The sequence below is a fragment of the Embiotoca jacksoni genome, unplaced genomic scaffold (assembly GCF_022577435.1).
Source record: "Embiotoca jacksoni isolate LCO1_2020_lvr unplaced genomic scaffold, fEmbJac1.0.p SCAF_5, whole genome shotgun sequence".
Taxonomy (NCBI): Eukaryota; Metazoa; Chordata; class Actinopteri; family Embiotocidae; genus Embiotoca; species Embiotoca jacksoni.
The window spans coordinates 16,895,721-16,909,659 of record NW_027185403.1 but is presented as its reverse complement, the minus strand read 5'-3'; the positions used below and the strand labels follow the sequence as shown (position 1 = coordinate 16,909,659).

Here is a 13,939-nt window from a genome sequence, read left to right as displayed (position 1 = left end):
ATACTTTATGTTGAAACTCACTCTGAAATGGCAAGTCACGTTACAGTGTCAGCAGCTCGTATGTTTTCAAAGCTCTCCACTGACAACATCCCTGTTTGATGACATGGCCTCCTGCTGTACACAAACAGCACGACACCCGATCCAGGCACTACAGCAGTGATGTGACACCAGAGTCTAAGACCCCTAAGACCAATGCTATTTCTGCTTAACCTATACAGGGCCTGTGACCCCGTGACCACAGTCTAATCTTAACTGACACAAGATGTAAATCATGCTCCAGAGGAGACTTATCAGTGCCCCAAGAGTTAGTCTTATATCCTCTCAAATATGGTATTAAGTAAGGCTTGAAACATTTGAGCTTTAATCTTGACGTAAAGCAGTTAAACAAGAATGCAGATGTGACGTCCATTTTCAAAAGCAGCTTCGAGACTTCGCAAAACACCTCAGTGATGTACTGTATGCTGCCGCGTCAATATTCAAAACAAGTACGATGGCTAACAAAACTCACTCACAGCCAAAACTCAGTAAACTGCCAACCGCTATGTGGTCTACTGGACCCTGTGTTTTGCTAACAATTCAAAACCACATCACCTTATCACACAACAAACTCAAGTCCTGTCTCAGATTATGTATCATCCATGAGGTCTTACAAAGTACCTCTGATTATCTTAGAAATAATTGAATGCAAGCTACACCCTTTTAAATTGAACCACATATTAAAAAAAAGTTGCTGTACACGCAATAGTACAATGCTCTTCTATTTATGAAGGCCCTCAGGCACCGTGCAGAAAGCCTCAAATGGCCTTTCCCTGCATGGGTGACTGGACATATCAGTGTCACACAGGGAGCAGTTAGGAGTAGGACGGCCCGGCGCAGCGCTGCCTCTCACAGGCCACAGGGCAGCAGGTCAAACTGGGGGACACCAGTCAGCATGGTGCAGTGACAAGGCTGTCCTTTGAGAGGAGAGGAACAAAACCACACTAATGAGCCCGGTCAGAAAAATGGCACAGAAGCATCTTTCAGTCAGTTAGCAAGAAAAAAACCAAAAAACAACCCCTCAAGACAAAGCTGCAAGCCTTTCTCCCTCCAAGTCAGAAACAGACACGTCAGCAGTTGTGCAAATCTAAGCTGGATTCATTGACTTTGTCCACTAAGTCCATTCACTGAGGAAGGCCACGTCATCTGGTCGAAAGCTCTGCGTTGTGTTAATAACTATTCATGTTCAGCTGCTGTTTCTAACATCATGCACATCTCAGTATTAGTATTTGACCGTCAGAGACTCACGTTGGTCTTGTTGTGCTGCACAGCTCCGTCTTCTTAGAGGGAAGTTAACACGTCATGATTCAACCTGTGGGATCAGCTGGTCAAAACGTGTGTATGGTGAAGCCTTTGAACAACACGTGTCGTAGAGTATTAGTATTTGTAGTACCTGACTCGTCCCCGCTCCGTGAGGCCTGGAAACAGGACAAAACACAGACAAGTACCCGTTCGTGTCCTTGTTTATGTTTATGTGTTTATGATCCGATAACAGGACACCGAGGAGCCTTAATTATCCGGAATAGTACAAACACCGCGGACTGCCGCTAAAAAAAACAACCTTCAAACGTGAATCTCAACGGTTGAAAACAAAAAACAACAACAACAACAACAACAACAAAAAACCGCCGCAAAACTAAGTGACGTGTTGCTAGCTCACTGTTAGCTAGCAGTGCTTGAGTTCACGTTACTTTCTATCGGTCGGAGTAACTTTTGGTACAAAGAGCAAAAGTACAACTTTTAATGTTAAAGTTAGAACATATAAAACTGCCTTACCAATTGGCCGACATTTAAGGTCCCAACACAGGACTACAGAGGAAACGAAGTGAACGAGATGACCGATTAGTTTCACCTGGTCGTTTCCGCCTTTTTCACAACATCCTCATCAAAACCACCTTCAGTCGGACATCCAGGAGATCCGACTGATCAACTGATCGACTAATCGATTGATCGACTGATCGATTGATCGGACCGGAGTTGGTCAAAGCAAGCGTTGGAAGTTTGCTTGAACTTTGACCCCTGGGGATTCACAATGGTGGTGAGTTGGCGTCCACAATTGCTCTGAACAGCAGGAGTTAGTCAGGTGAACAAAGAGGAGGTGTGTTTACCTTCAAAATAACAATAGAAAACACGCCATAACACCTTTTTTTTTATTATTTTTTTTTTTTATTGGTGTAAAGATCAATCACCATCCGAGTTTATTCATTTCAATCTGGATGTACAATAATTAAATAATTACATGATCATGAGCCATATGATGCCAGGAAGAAAATATATGTACAATATATATATATATATATAAAGTGCATTGTGTTAAGAGAAAGAAAAAGGGAGCACTCTGAAAGGGAAACAGAAACCTCCTACCGTGATTCTCAAAAAAACAAAAAAAACAACCTTGACTTGCTTTAACAGAAATATTGTGTATCAGTAACCGCAATCAAATATACAATGTTTATTTAGATGATCATATCTGGTATTTTACAACATACATTTTAGGAGACACTACTGTGCTTGGTGATAAAACATGTAAATCAGAAAATCTGTATACTGCATCAGTTTTTGTCAAAAGTTAGTAATCAGTTATATAACAGATGACCAGACACTACATTGCGAGTCCTTCTTGAGGGATCTGTAACGCAAAATGGATGCTGCTTACACTTGCAGGCCCCCCACGTCTCTGTTGACATCAAAGATAAAGCAGCACAATAACAAATTAAACTTTGCTATCTTTATGGATCATTCTGGTGCCAGTCTGAATGGATTAATTACATATATAGGTGCAGGACAGTATCACAAACTGAAACACCAGGCCACTAAGTGCATGAGACAGGATGAATGGAACAGACTAACATAAGACAGGGTTATTGTTCCACATCAGTTTTAGGCCACATGGCTGCTGTCCATTCGTTTGGGCACGAGGTGGGACTCCCGGTCCAAAAGGCAAATCAAATGTGCAGAAGAATCAAAGTTGGGCCGAAGAAGGAGGCAGGAGGAGGAGAAGCATGCGTCTTCCAGCGATGGTAAACCTAGAGGAGTTAAAGCAAGGAACGTTGCATTTCCTTTTGTGTCCATTGGCAAGCAGAGTTGAACAGGCACCTCTCCCCCTCGTCTCTTTTCTCTTTCGTCCCCACTCCTCTCATTTACTGACACACGAAGGCCAGTTGAGGCCTCCGCAGGCAGCAGAAACGATAATGTAAAGGACCACCTGAAAAGAGAACAGATATGAAGTTCACCTCCGGCACAACTGTCGGCTTCATCCCAAACCGAGACATACGGTGGAAACAACACACGCAGGAGGAGCTTCTTCACTGTTAAAAACAAACCACGAGTAGCAAAGTAATCTGTGAATGATTTATGTCCATAAAAAATAATGATAGATGTACACCGTTTGGTTCCATTGAAGGAAGCAATTGTCATTTCTGTCTGCACTCACCAGGCACACCAGCACAATGACAACAGTCAGCTTGAGGTTCTTCATACACATGGCTCGCGCAAGGTTACGACTCGTGGTCTTGAACGTGACCGACTGGAGGAGGAAGTAAAGGAAAAAAAGCATCAGTGACAATATTTGTGGATGAGTAGGTCACTAGATTAATAAAAAAAAAAAAAAGAAGTATGAGCAGAGTGGAACGGCTGGTTTTTAAACTCACTGAATCAACCAGATTTTCTGTTTTGTCAATCAGCAGCTCAAGCTTCTCTCCTCTCTGAGCTACCAAGTCTGTTAAAAACAATCACAAGAGCCAACATTAACATGGGAGACACAAAGGTCCAGTGTAATGAGATGCATGTCAAAAGGTTGGTAAAATATGACTTGACATTTGAGATAATAATCCTCCAGCTTTCAATGGTTTTAAGTATTAAACGGTTGCCATAATATTTGCTTTGGGCTTGAATAAATAGCAGTCCTTCACAGGCACAACATAATGAGGAGGTCACTCACTGATGCAACCACAATCACACTGCATCTATTCAAGACCGAAAAAATTTCAGTCACATATTGAAAGCTTTGTCTGATTATATTTACTGCACACTTGGTTCCATTATCATCTCAATGACCCGTGTGAAAAAGAGATGTATTAAGAATCACTGTACAAAGAGGAAACTGAAGACAGAGGCTCACCTATGTTGCGAACCATGATGCCCTTCAGATCGTCGACTTGCATCTGAGTCTCAGTGACACGATCTGATCCCCGTGGGTCTGAGTGGTGTTTCTACAAAGAAGAGGAAAGACATAGAAAAGGATATCAAATGAGGATTTAATCTGTATGATGTGTCTGTTTTCCCAGACAACAGATATGAAAAGCTGTCACACAGCCCTCACAGGAAAACGTTCCTCAGTATGCTCAGCATCTTGTTGAACTCACCATCTGAGCTGCCAGTGTAGAGGAGAACTCGCTGTTCATGGCGTAGGGGAGAGCTGTTTGTGCTCGTGACCCGTATGTTGTCTGGAAGCGCTTCTTGACTTCACTGAGGAAGCTGAATGCACGCGACCTCTCAAAGTCCTTTGGCAGACAAGAGGTAAATAAATACAAATTATAAATAAACAACAACTTAAAGATGTGTTAATGAATGTATTTTTGAGTGTGTAACTTTGCTAACTGCTTCCATTAAATGAAGAGCAGGTCCCACTTTTATCCTTCAGATAACCAGTACTGACAGCAGTAACACTAGTTATGGAAAAATAACACTGTGTACATCAATCAGCCACAAGATTAAAAGCGCCAACAGGTACAGTGACTAAAATCGATCATCTTGTTACAATGCCATCTGTCAAGTGTTGGGATACACGAGGCAGCGAGTCAACAGTCAGTTCCTGAAGTTGATGTGTTGGAAGCAGAAAAAAATAGACGAGCGTGAAGATCCAAAGTCAGTGAACTGGTGACCGAGTGCCCAGGGCTCAGTGATATGCATGAAGAGCGATGGCTGGCCCGTTGCGGTCCGATCCCGCAGAAGAACTACATCAGCACAAATGGCTGAAACCCTTAATGCTGCCTATGATAAAAAGGTGCATTGCAGCTTGCTGCGTGTGGAGCTGTGTTGCTTCAGACAGGTCAGAGTGCCCACGCTGACCCTCACCTACTGATAAAAGCACCCAGAATGGACATTTGAGCATCAGAACTGGTTAGTGGAGCAATGGAAGAAATGTGCCCGGTCTGATGATTCACGTTTTGTTTTACATCAGGTGGCCGACCAGTTGGGTGTGCACCGCTTGTTTTAGGAAGAAATGGCAGTCGGATGTATTCTAGGAAGAAAGCAAAACGGGAGAGGCAGGTTGATGCTCGGCACAATGTTCTGCTAGGAAACCTCGAGTTGTGGCATTCAACACGTACCAACCAATTGAACATAGCAGATCCCGTACACACCTCCAGTATCCCTTGATGTTCAGCAAGATACTGTGCTCTCCTACACAGCAAAAATGATTCAGGAATGATTGAAGGAGTGTGACGTTCAAGGTGTTCACTTGGCCTCCAAATTCTCCAGATCTCAATCTGATCGAGTGTCTGGGACATACAAGAAAAACCAGTCTGATCCATGGAGGGTTTGTCTCGCCACTGACAGGACTTAAAGGATCTCCTGCTAACGTCTTGGTGTCAGATACCAAAGGACGCCTTCAGAGGTCTTCTGGAGTCTTAACAGCTTCGAGCTGTTTTGGCGGCAAGAGGGGAATTTACACAGTATTGGGATTTTAATGTTGTGGCTGATCAGTGTATTTGTCCATTTTTTAAAGTGGCTGGAAAGCTTACATTTATGTCTAAGATCTAATTCATTTTCAAAATCTAAAGAAATTGCTTTGACTGAATGAATCCACGCCCCGTCATGTAATGCCATTTCAATGGTTTACGAACATTTTACAGATGACATCTACTTCCTGACATACAAATTCATGAATTTATATACTTACATCATCAGTGATGCACAGGTATATGATTCTGTCATGGCAGATGTAATGAAAGAGATAGCTAGAAAAGAAAAAGTTGGTCATCAGGTGTGAGTTATTTGAAACAGAGCATTTGGGTATTTTGTTTTAGTTTTTTTTTTTTTTTTTTTTTTTAACAGTGGTGTACTTTCTATGACATTAAATACAGATCACACTACCCGTGGTGCATTTACCAATATGATATAAAGGACCAACCGGAAAAGACATCAAAACAGATGTCTTTTCACGTCACATTGAGGGCCGATGTCATGCAACACACACAGTCGTCCTACCTGCCGTGGCTGTAGGTCAGTTTGTTGTTCTCCGAAGGAATTTTGGCTAAAATCTGTTCAGTGACTTCCAGGAAGTTCCCGCCACACCAGGCATGCTTGGCCAGGATCGTGGTTCCACGAGCCACCACGGCAAACAGGATTGCCATGGCAACACCTGGGCTCTCGTCGGCTCTAATGTCTTGCTGACGTCACAAGAACAAAAACAGTGAGTCGTTAATGGCAGAGCCGAAGGCCAGCAGGATGGAGGAGAGAGGAGAGGAGAGAGGAGGCTGCTCAACACAGGGGGGTCTGGGAACACCCTTTTTAGGGGGACGCCACAATTGCTGCATAAGAAAAAGGAAATGACGAAGAACTCAAGACTTTTGACTAATCGCGTCAATTACTAATAAACTAATGACCACCGACATCATCCAGTTGTCACGAGAGATGTAAAACAAACGCGAGATTAACGACAAGCCAGCAAATAATGTTGTTGACCAAATGTACAAAGCAGCGTTAAGAAGCCGTTTTAACGCGAGAGCGGTTCCGGTTCCGAGTGACTGAACTAACACGCTTAACAGCGATATATATATATATGAACAAATCCAATACCTCGAGTTGTCAGGGAATTTTTTTTCAAAATCGCTCATTAAATTCAGATTTTCACATCTAAAAGAGGTTTCAGCTGCTAGCAAGCTAGCTAATCCCTTTCGAGTGACTTCTGGTTTGCAAATCCTTCAGACCGGAAACGACTGCAGACGTCTTCTGGGTAATGTAGTTTTTACAACATGGCCGCCCTTCCTGCTCAATGCAATCGTTCCGCTTTTGGAACTACTTTTTTTTTTTTTTTTTTTCCCCACGACGTGTGACGTCACATGTTTTCGTCCTTGCGTCTCACGGCGACACTGCGACGAGCCGCGTGACGGAGGGCTCGTTCTGCCCTCGTGTTGGTCTTTCAGGTGACTCGTGAATTACACGTACCTCGCAAAAATAGAAAATAAATAGAAAATAGGTGCTTTTGAAAATGGAGACAATACATAACTGGTACCACATTTACAGGCGTATCTAAACAAATCATTATATTTATGGAGGCTATTTGCACTGCTCTTATACACATGAGCGCTCTACATGTGCGTTTGGATACTGTTTATATAAACATATTGAACAGTGCTGCTTTATTTTTTTCGTTGCTCACACCTCACCTGGCAGAAAATCAACTCTCACTCTACAGATTAGTGACAAAGCGTGAAGACACATTAAAGCTGTGCATCCGTACGCCTCCTCCTCCTCTTCCTCCTCTTCCTCCTCGTCCCTGCCAGACAGCGTTGAGGACTGAGGTCTGACGTCATCCATTGACCTAACGTAGCAGGTAGTGAAGCATGGCTGGGGAAGGAGAAAAGAAACCTGTCCTAGAAATGGTAAGAAACAAAACATAAGCCTTGCGGTTTGAAGGTTACATGTCTTTACCATCGTTGTAACTCCTGTTTGGGAGAAAAATATTCAACCAAAGAAGCGAATAGCATCATGTCCGATGGCCTGTAAACTTCTCACGTGGCTAGCTTTCAGCAGCTAGCATTGAAAACGTTTGTATTTCACCGGTACCCTGACGACACTAAAAGCTATTCTTCTTTAATGCAGCCTTAACTCTGGACTCAGACCATGAGCTCATATAATCAGGTGTATTGTGTAAAGCTCAGGTTAGCTGCTCATCTACTTCATATCTGCTGCTTTGTTAGTCCACAGCTAGCTCAGAGTTTGTCCACTGGGGGGCATTATTTGAACAGTCCTCAGTGCTCTGCTGGTCATGAAGCCATGCTTGTTGTCATTTTGTCTGCGAGACTGTAAGTATTGACTGTTTTGTTGGCAATGCATGATAGTTGCCTCTCAGTGTGACTGATTCTTCTGGGAGGGACTTGGGAGATGTTTCTGTTTATAGTTGGCAGTGTGATGTCTTAATGAATGGTTCCTCTGCGTCTTAAGGTCCAGGCTGAGGGAGGCGATGAGGGATGTGTGACTTTTGTGCTGCATGACGAAGACCATACACTGGGCAACTCCCTCAGATATATGATCATGAAGAAGTGAGTGGTTTGTCTTCCAACTAAATGTTGCGGATTCAGCATGTCTCGGTCACGAGCTTGTCCTGTTGTCCCTTCTTTCTTTTTTTTTTTTGTCCCGTTTTGCGTGTCAAATTCAAGAGTATGACCATAACTTTATTTGTAGTTTGGCCCCAGCGGGAATTTCCCCTCTTTAACTCACAGAGATGCTTATGGCAGTTTATAACAAGCTTTGTGACTCCTCTTTTGTTCTCTATGTTTTGCTTCTCTGTCAGTCTGCCAGGTCAGCTGGGATGAGTTGATGTTGAAAAAATTTAACAATCACACTTCCACCCATTTTTAAACAAAACATCGATAACAATCACAAATCTCACTTTCACTTTTCCTGTTTTGGTTTGTCAGTGTGGATGTGGAGTTTTGTGGCTACACCATCACCCATCCATCTGAGAGCAAGATCAACTTTCGGATTCAGACACGAGGTTAGAGACGATCCTTTAACAGACATCCGTTCATCTTCTTTTTCTTCCTCTTATAATGGCATTTTGATTATGTTCATGCTCAAGAATAAACATTATCAGACTGTCTTGCAAAGTAAACATGTTGATGGGAGTCTGGTGCCTTCACTTATTTCACAGAGATACATAAGATGAAGTAACACACATGCACATACCTCCTGCTAAAAGTTATAACCACTTGCCTCGTTAGAAAAAAAACAAACACTTTGCCAGCGGATTAAGCAGCCACATCACATGAAAGGACTCTGCAAGACTACGAAAACAACTTGTTTTTGTTGTTGAACTAAGTTTGTGGACGCCTGGAGCATCTTTCCTCATGGCCTCATCACAGCAGCACAGATTTACCTTTCAGGCACGAGGAAAAACCCAAGTTTCCACTGACCTTTTAGGCAATCAGCTGTTTCTAAATTTATTCTTGTCATTACTGTCCTGCTCCATGACCACAGTGGAAATGCTTGGTGGAAGTCATCAATGTCAATCGATAAAAGCCAGCAAGACTGCAGCTAACAATTCTCTTCATTCATTTGTTTTTAGTAACACATTTTTTGGTTAATCAATTTGATTACCAGAACAAGACACTCCTGCAGGCTGTTACCACAAATTGCTCGCTTCATTTGATCCATGTCTAAAAGAGGATGCAGAAATATGCTTATTAAAGTAAGCATATTCAATTTGCAATGTTAAGAAACTGAACTTTTTTTTTTAAACTTTTGTACAGTTGAAAAATTAAAATGTGCTTTAAGCGCCTCAATTCAGTTTTAGAAAGACTTTTTCAGCAGGTGTTGTATTTTCATTTGCATACATGTTATTCCCCATGTTTAGTATGCACTATTACATATTATTGGATGCATACAGTGGAGACCACTAGTGATCACTAATATTTGGCATTTAATTTAATAAAAAAGACATAACAAATGATAATGCCAGTGAAACATTTGAGTGAAAAGTTGAACTTGTCTCAAAAATTGCAGTTTGTAGAATTTTGTGAATTCTTTTTCTTTTTCTAACTACTGCCAAGTGAAGAGAGTCATTTGCAATCCCTTCTTATTAAAAAAAAAAAAAAAAGCATACTGCACATCACATAAATAGCTGGAAACATTTCAGTTCTCATATTTTTTTACTTTAAGACCCATACACTCAAATTACAAAATTCTTGAGTCATTAAAGTGACAAAGCGTCACAAAAGAGGCTGTGACGTGGGACAATCAAAAGGTTTTTAGACTGTTCCTACTGCAAATGGAGCCCAGCACAGTGATGCAGGCAGAGCAGGTGGAAGCAATGCCCTTCATCAGCAAGTTATATTGTTATTATATGTAGTCCAAGTCGATTCTATGCATATCTCAAATGAGTGATGTTTCATTTGCAATTGTCACTCAAATTATATATAAATTGGTCACTAGCTCGCATATGTTCATGCATCATATGGAAGTATGGCCTTTGTTTTGAAAGAAACACATTAAAATGAGCAAGAGAAAATGACTCCATTTGCAATTGTGTCGCCACAGCATCACTCTGCTGGGTTTTGCTCTCTTAAGGCGAGAGTTCCTCATCATGGCTGCTTTCATTATCAGCAAATGTGAAAAATGGAGGATGAGTATGAAGAGGGTGTGCTTAGACAGCTGTTATGGGACTTGTCAACATTCATTACGCTAAATGAAACCTTGCGACGATTGGCTCACTGACTGCGTGCATCATCTTCAGTTGTTTTTGTCATCACTGTTCGAGGTGGTCGTTTTCATCAGAGGTGTCTACTGTCTGTTTCAGGCGGACTTTCAGCCACAGAGCCACTACGGAGGGGCTTGAATGAACTCACCGACGTTTGCCAACATGTTCTCAACACCTTTCAGGTAAACCTTTGTCCTTTAATACTTCTTCACTACAAAGAATCATTTTCCAATCTCTAGTAAGTGAGAAGATCATCACGGTTGTTAGTCTGTGTAGTGAACTCTAAATAAACTCCATATTTCTGTAATGAGGACATTTCTCAGGCAGTGTGGCTCAGTGTTGTGTTTTAAATAGTTTTTGGACAACAATGTTGCTCTATGGCACAGAGGAGAAAACCAATCGGGCTTTATATGCAGAAGAAGACTGGTTAGTAGGATTTATACATTGTTGGTTTTGGTGATTTAATGGGATTTGTTGACTGTAAGAAAAATATACAAAATTAAAACTGCAAGCAGTGATGTACGGGCCCTCGCACACCGGCACGCCGCCTCCCCGAAGCCGTCTCCCCGAACGTGCGGCGCGCGAGGGACCACGTATCCCCGCGTAAAGGTGCTATTTTTGTCTCGTTTCCTGTCTCCAGCAGGGGGCGCTGCCGAGCCGTTTGGCCACGCCCGCTCGCAAAACACATTTTAGATGTATCGTCTGACCACGCAGGATGTATGTGACACGTTTCGTGAGGTTTCAAGCATCCTTTGACCTTAAACATCAACTTCCTGTGTTACGGCGAGACATCAAAATTTGTCACAGCGACGCCCATTGACAAAGTCGAACGAATGTCTCAATATATCATCAACTACATGTTTAGGTTATTGTGACCTGACTTTACGTTCATGGGATCAACCAGCTCGACGTAGAATGTGAAAGTATGAAAAGTGTAATTTCCGGTGGCCAACAGGGGGCGCTATGACTATGAGCGAATATTACCCCACAGGGGTCTTCAGGGCGGGGCTGTTATCATACCTGTAATGTTTGGAGAAGGTCGGTCCATGTACATAAGATTTAAAGCAACTCGTAGTTTCATGGCGAGACGCTCAAAATGGCCACCACTACGGGCACACACATTGACGAAAACGAATTATTTTAATAACTTTTAATCCCAAACATGTTCTCTATCTCTAGAACCTAAATTCAAGTCGGTCCGACAAAATCCCTCGGAGGAGTTCGACAAAGTACAACGTGTCAGAATCGCCCAAAATGGCGACTAAATTCAAAATGGTGGACTTGCTGTTGAGTTGACGTAACGGTGCAATGTAACTTTTTTTGTGCGTCCAGGTGTGATACACCTGTCCACCGGATTTGCTGAATTTAGGTAAATGTGGCTGCCGGGGCATCTCTCCAGGGGGCGCTCTCGAGCCGTTTGGACTCCACTAGAATACGAAATTTTTCGCCGGGAGACATACTGTATGTGTGTCCACTTTCATGAGATTTTGAATATGATAAAGCCTCCAAAAAGGCAAATCACTTTACGTAAAGAGAAGAACGACCAAGAAGGAAAAGAAGAACATCTTTACGAAATACAATATGGCTTTCGTACCCTAAAAACCAGACTGGACTGTCAGACCACATTCCTTCACAACAGGCCCACCTAATGTTTTACCTCATGAATGTGAACGTGTCACAGAGATGAAGTTCGGGTGGTGTCTTTGAGGGAAGCTGAGAGAAGGAGGTGAAAGAGGAGGTGAAAGAGGAAGGCTCGTTTCACGCACACACATTTCCCTTTTAACAGCATGGTGTCAGTGTGCGATCAGGGTGTGTCGCAGCAGCACCTCCTCCTCATCATCATACTTTCCATACTTTCACGTTCTACGTCGAGCTGGTTGATCACATGAACCTAAAGTCGGGTCACAATAACCTAAACATGTAGTTGATGATATATTGAGACATTCGAGCCGTTTGGCCACGCCCACTCGCAAAACACACATGTATGGTCTCACCACGCCGGATGTATGTGGCACGTTTCGTGAGGTTTCAAGCATCCTTTGACCTTAAACATCAACTTCCTGCGTCACGGCGAGACATCAAACTTTGCCGCATCGTCACGGCTTGATATTTGTGGGAAGAGATCAACTGAAACCGGGTCGGATGTGGCTTCAGCACCTCCTGTTGTCTCGCCGGCTCTGCAGGACTTTTGCTCAGAGCTTCAGTTTTCTTCACTGTTATTATTGTCTATGTCTATTGTCTGTTATTACATTGTTCGCATTGATGTTCGCTCAGTCTGTCTGAAGGACGGACCAATCAGCGAGTAGCGTTGGTGACTTATTGTGAAGTTCTAAATGTATTTGCAGCGGTGCCGATTGGTTAAAAGCGGCCGAGCCAGAGAGTCCAGAATACCAGACTCACTGGTTCAAAATGACAGCTCACAAACAAATGTAATGCCAGTGACCACTTGTTCTCAATGCCAGTTCTGACCACAAGCTCTTTTATTTATTTTTTTACAGGCAAGAGTGAACGAGTTCAAGGAGAGACAGGAGCAACCAATGGAGTGAACAGCTTCACGTCTGTGGCACAGCAGAGAAGTTCCTACAAACTAGAAACATTTGTTCCATCAGTATTTCCCTTTCTATAAAGCTACCGGCTAAAGAACCGATCGGCAACGCCTCCGACCCCTCAGAAGAGTTTGATCATGACTCACTCAAACATTTGTACAGTTGTATTTTTTTTATATTGTGTTCAAAGAGATTTATGATGTATGGTAAATGTATATTAGTCTTGTGCTCAGCGTTCCTGAACTGTTGGAATTAGGGAAATAAATCTAAAACCTTAAACTGGACTGTTTATTTTCATTTTTCAGGGGAGTTCATGGAATCAAGAATCTCTTGCACTGTTCACTCAGCCATTTCACTTATGCTGTGATATTCCTTCTCAAAATAACTCGTATAAGACTGTTTTATAGGATGTCCAAACATAAATGATGACTCTCAAACACCAGATTGTCCTCATTTGTCTTTTGAAGCCGTGTTTAATGAAGGAAGGAAGAAGTAGGAACTGGAATGTCCCTATTTTCAGAGGGATGTGGTGTGAGGGACTTCATGCAGTGCCAGGAAGACAGAGCGAAAACAAGGGGAGAGAAGTCTGAATAATAAAGTTGAAGTTATTTGAGGTTAATCCCTCTGTCAGTCACATGCTCATGCACGCTAATCTCTGGGTACGGAACATACAGTGGGTACGGAAAGTATTCAGATCCCTTTAAATGTTTCACTCTTTGTTTCATTGCAGCCATTTGCTAAAATCAAAAAAGTTCATTTTATTTCTCATTAATGTACACTCAGCACCCCATCTTGACAGAAAAAAAACAAATGTAGAAATTTGTGCAAATTTATTAAAAAAGAAAAACTGAAATATCACATGGTCATAAGTATTCAGACCCTTTGCTCAGTATTGAGTAGAAGCACCCTTTTGAGCTAGTACAGCCATGAGGCT

General features: G+C 42.3%; 2 protein-coding genes across 2 annotated transcripts; one reads left to right on the top strand and one right to left on the bottom strand.

Moving 5' to 3' along the window:
* Nucleotides 1-2,178: 2,178 nt before the first annotated feature.
* On the bottom strand, nucleotides 2,179-6,980 carry sybl1 (synaptobrevin-like 1). Its single transcript, XM_069171152.1, has 8 exons — nucleotides 6,838-6,980; nucleotides 6,247-6,428; nucleotides 5,939-5,996; nucleotides 4,401-4,538; nucleotides 4,157-4,247; nucleotides 3,687-3,754; nucleotides 3,470-3,562; nucleotides 2,179-3,241 (listed from the first exon to the last, which is right to left on the bottom strand). Exons 2-8 carry the CDS (start codon nucleotides 6,390-6,392, stop codon nucleotides 3,173-3,175), a joined length of 663 nt encoding a protein of 220 aa, XP_069027253.1. The 5' UTR covers nucleotides 6,393-6,428; nucleotides 6,838-6,980; the 3' UTR covers nucleotides 2,179-3,172.
* Nucleotides 6,981-7,542: 562 nt separating this feature from the next.
* polr1d (RNA polymerase I and III subunit D) lies at nucleotides 7,543-13,284 on the top strand. The gene is made up of 5 exons (XM_069171153.1): nucleotides 7,543-7,643; nucleotides 8,206-8,303; nucleotides 8,682-8,758; nucleotides 10,559-10,641; nucleotides 12,958-13,284. Exons 1-5 carry the CDS (start codon nucleotides 7,605-7,607, stop codon nucleotides 13,003-13,005), a joined length of 345 nt encoding a protein of 114 aa, XP_069027254.1. The 5' UTR covers nucleotides 7,543-7,604; the 3' UTR covers nucleotides 13,006-13,284.
* Nucleotides 13,285-13,939: the final 655 nt, after the last annotated feature.

Coding starts and splice junctions, on each gene's coding strand:
- sybl1 (XM_069171152.1), bottom strand. CDS start 6,392: ATGGCAATCCTGTTTGCCGTGGTGGCTCGTGGAACCACGATCCTGGCC. Junction 5,997..6,246: donor CTGACCTACAGCCACGGCAG/GTAGGACGACTG, acceptor TTTCTTTTCTAG/CTATCTCTTTCATTACATCT. Junction 3,563..3,686: donor CAGAAAATCTGGTTGATTCA/GTGAGTTTAAAA, acceptor TTCCTCCTCCAG/TCGGTCACGTTCAAGACCAC.
- polr1d (XM_069171153.1), top strand. CDS start 7,605: ATGGCTGGGGAAGGAGAAAAGAAACCTGTCCTAGAAATG. Junction 8,304..8,681: donor AGATATATGATCATGAAGAA/GTGAGTGGTTTG, acceptor TTGGTTTGTCAG/TGTGGATGTGGAGTTTTGTG. Junction 8,759..10,558: donor CTTTCGGATTCAGACACGAG/GTTAGAGACGAT, acceptor TGTCTGTTTCAG/GCGGACTTTCAGCCACAGAG.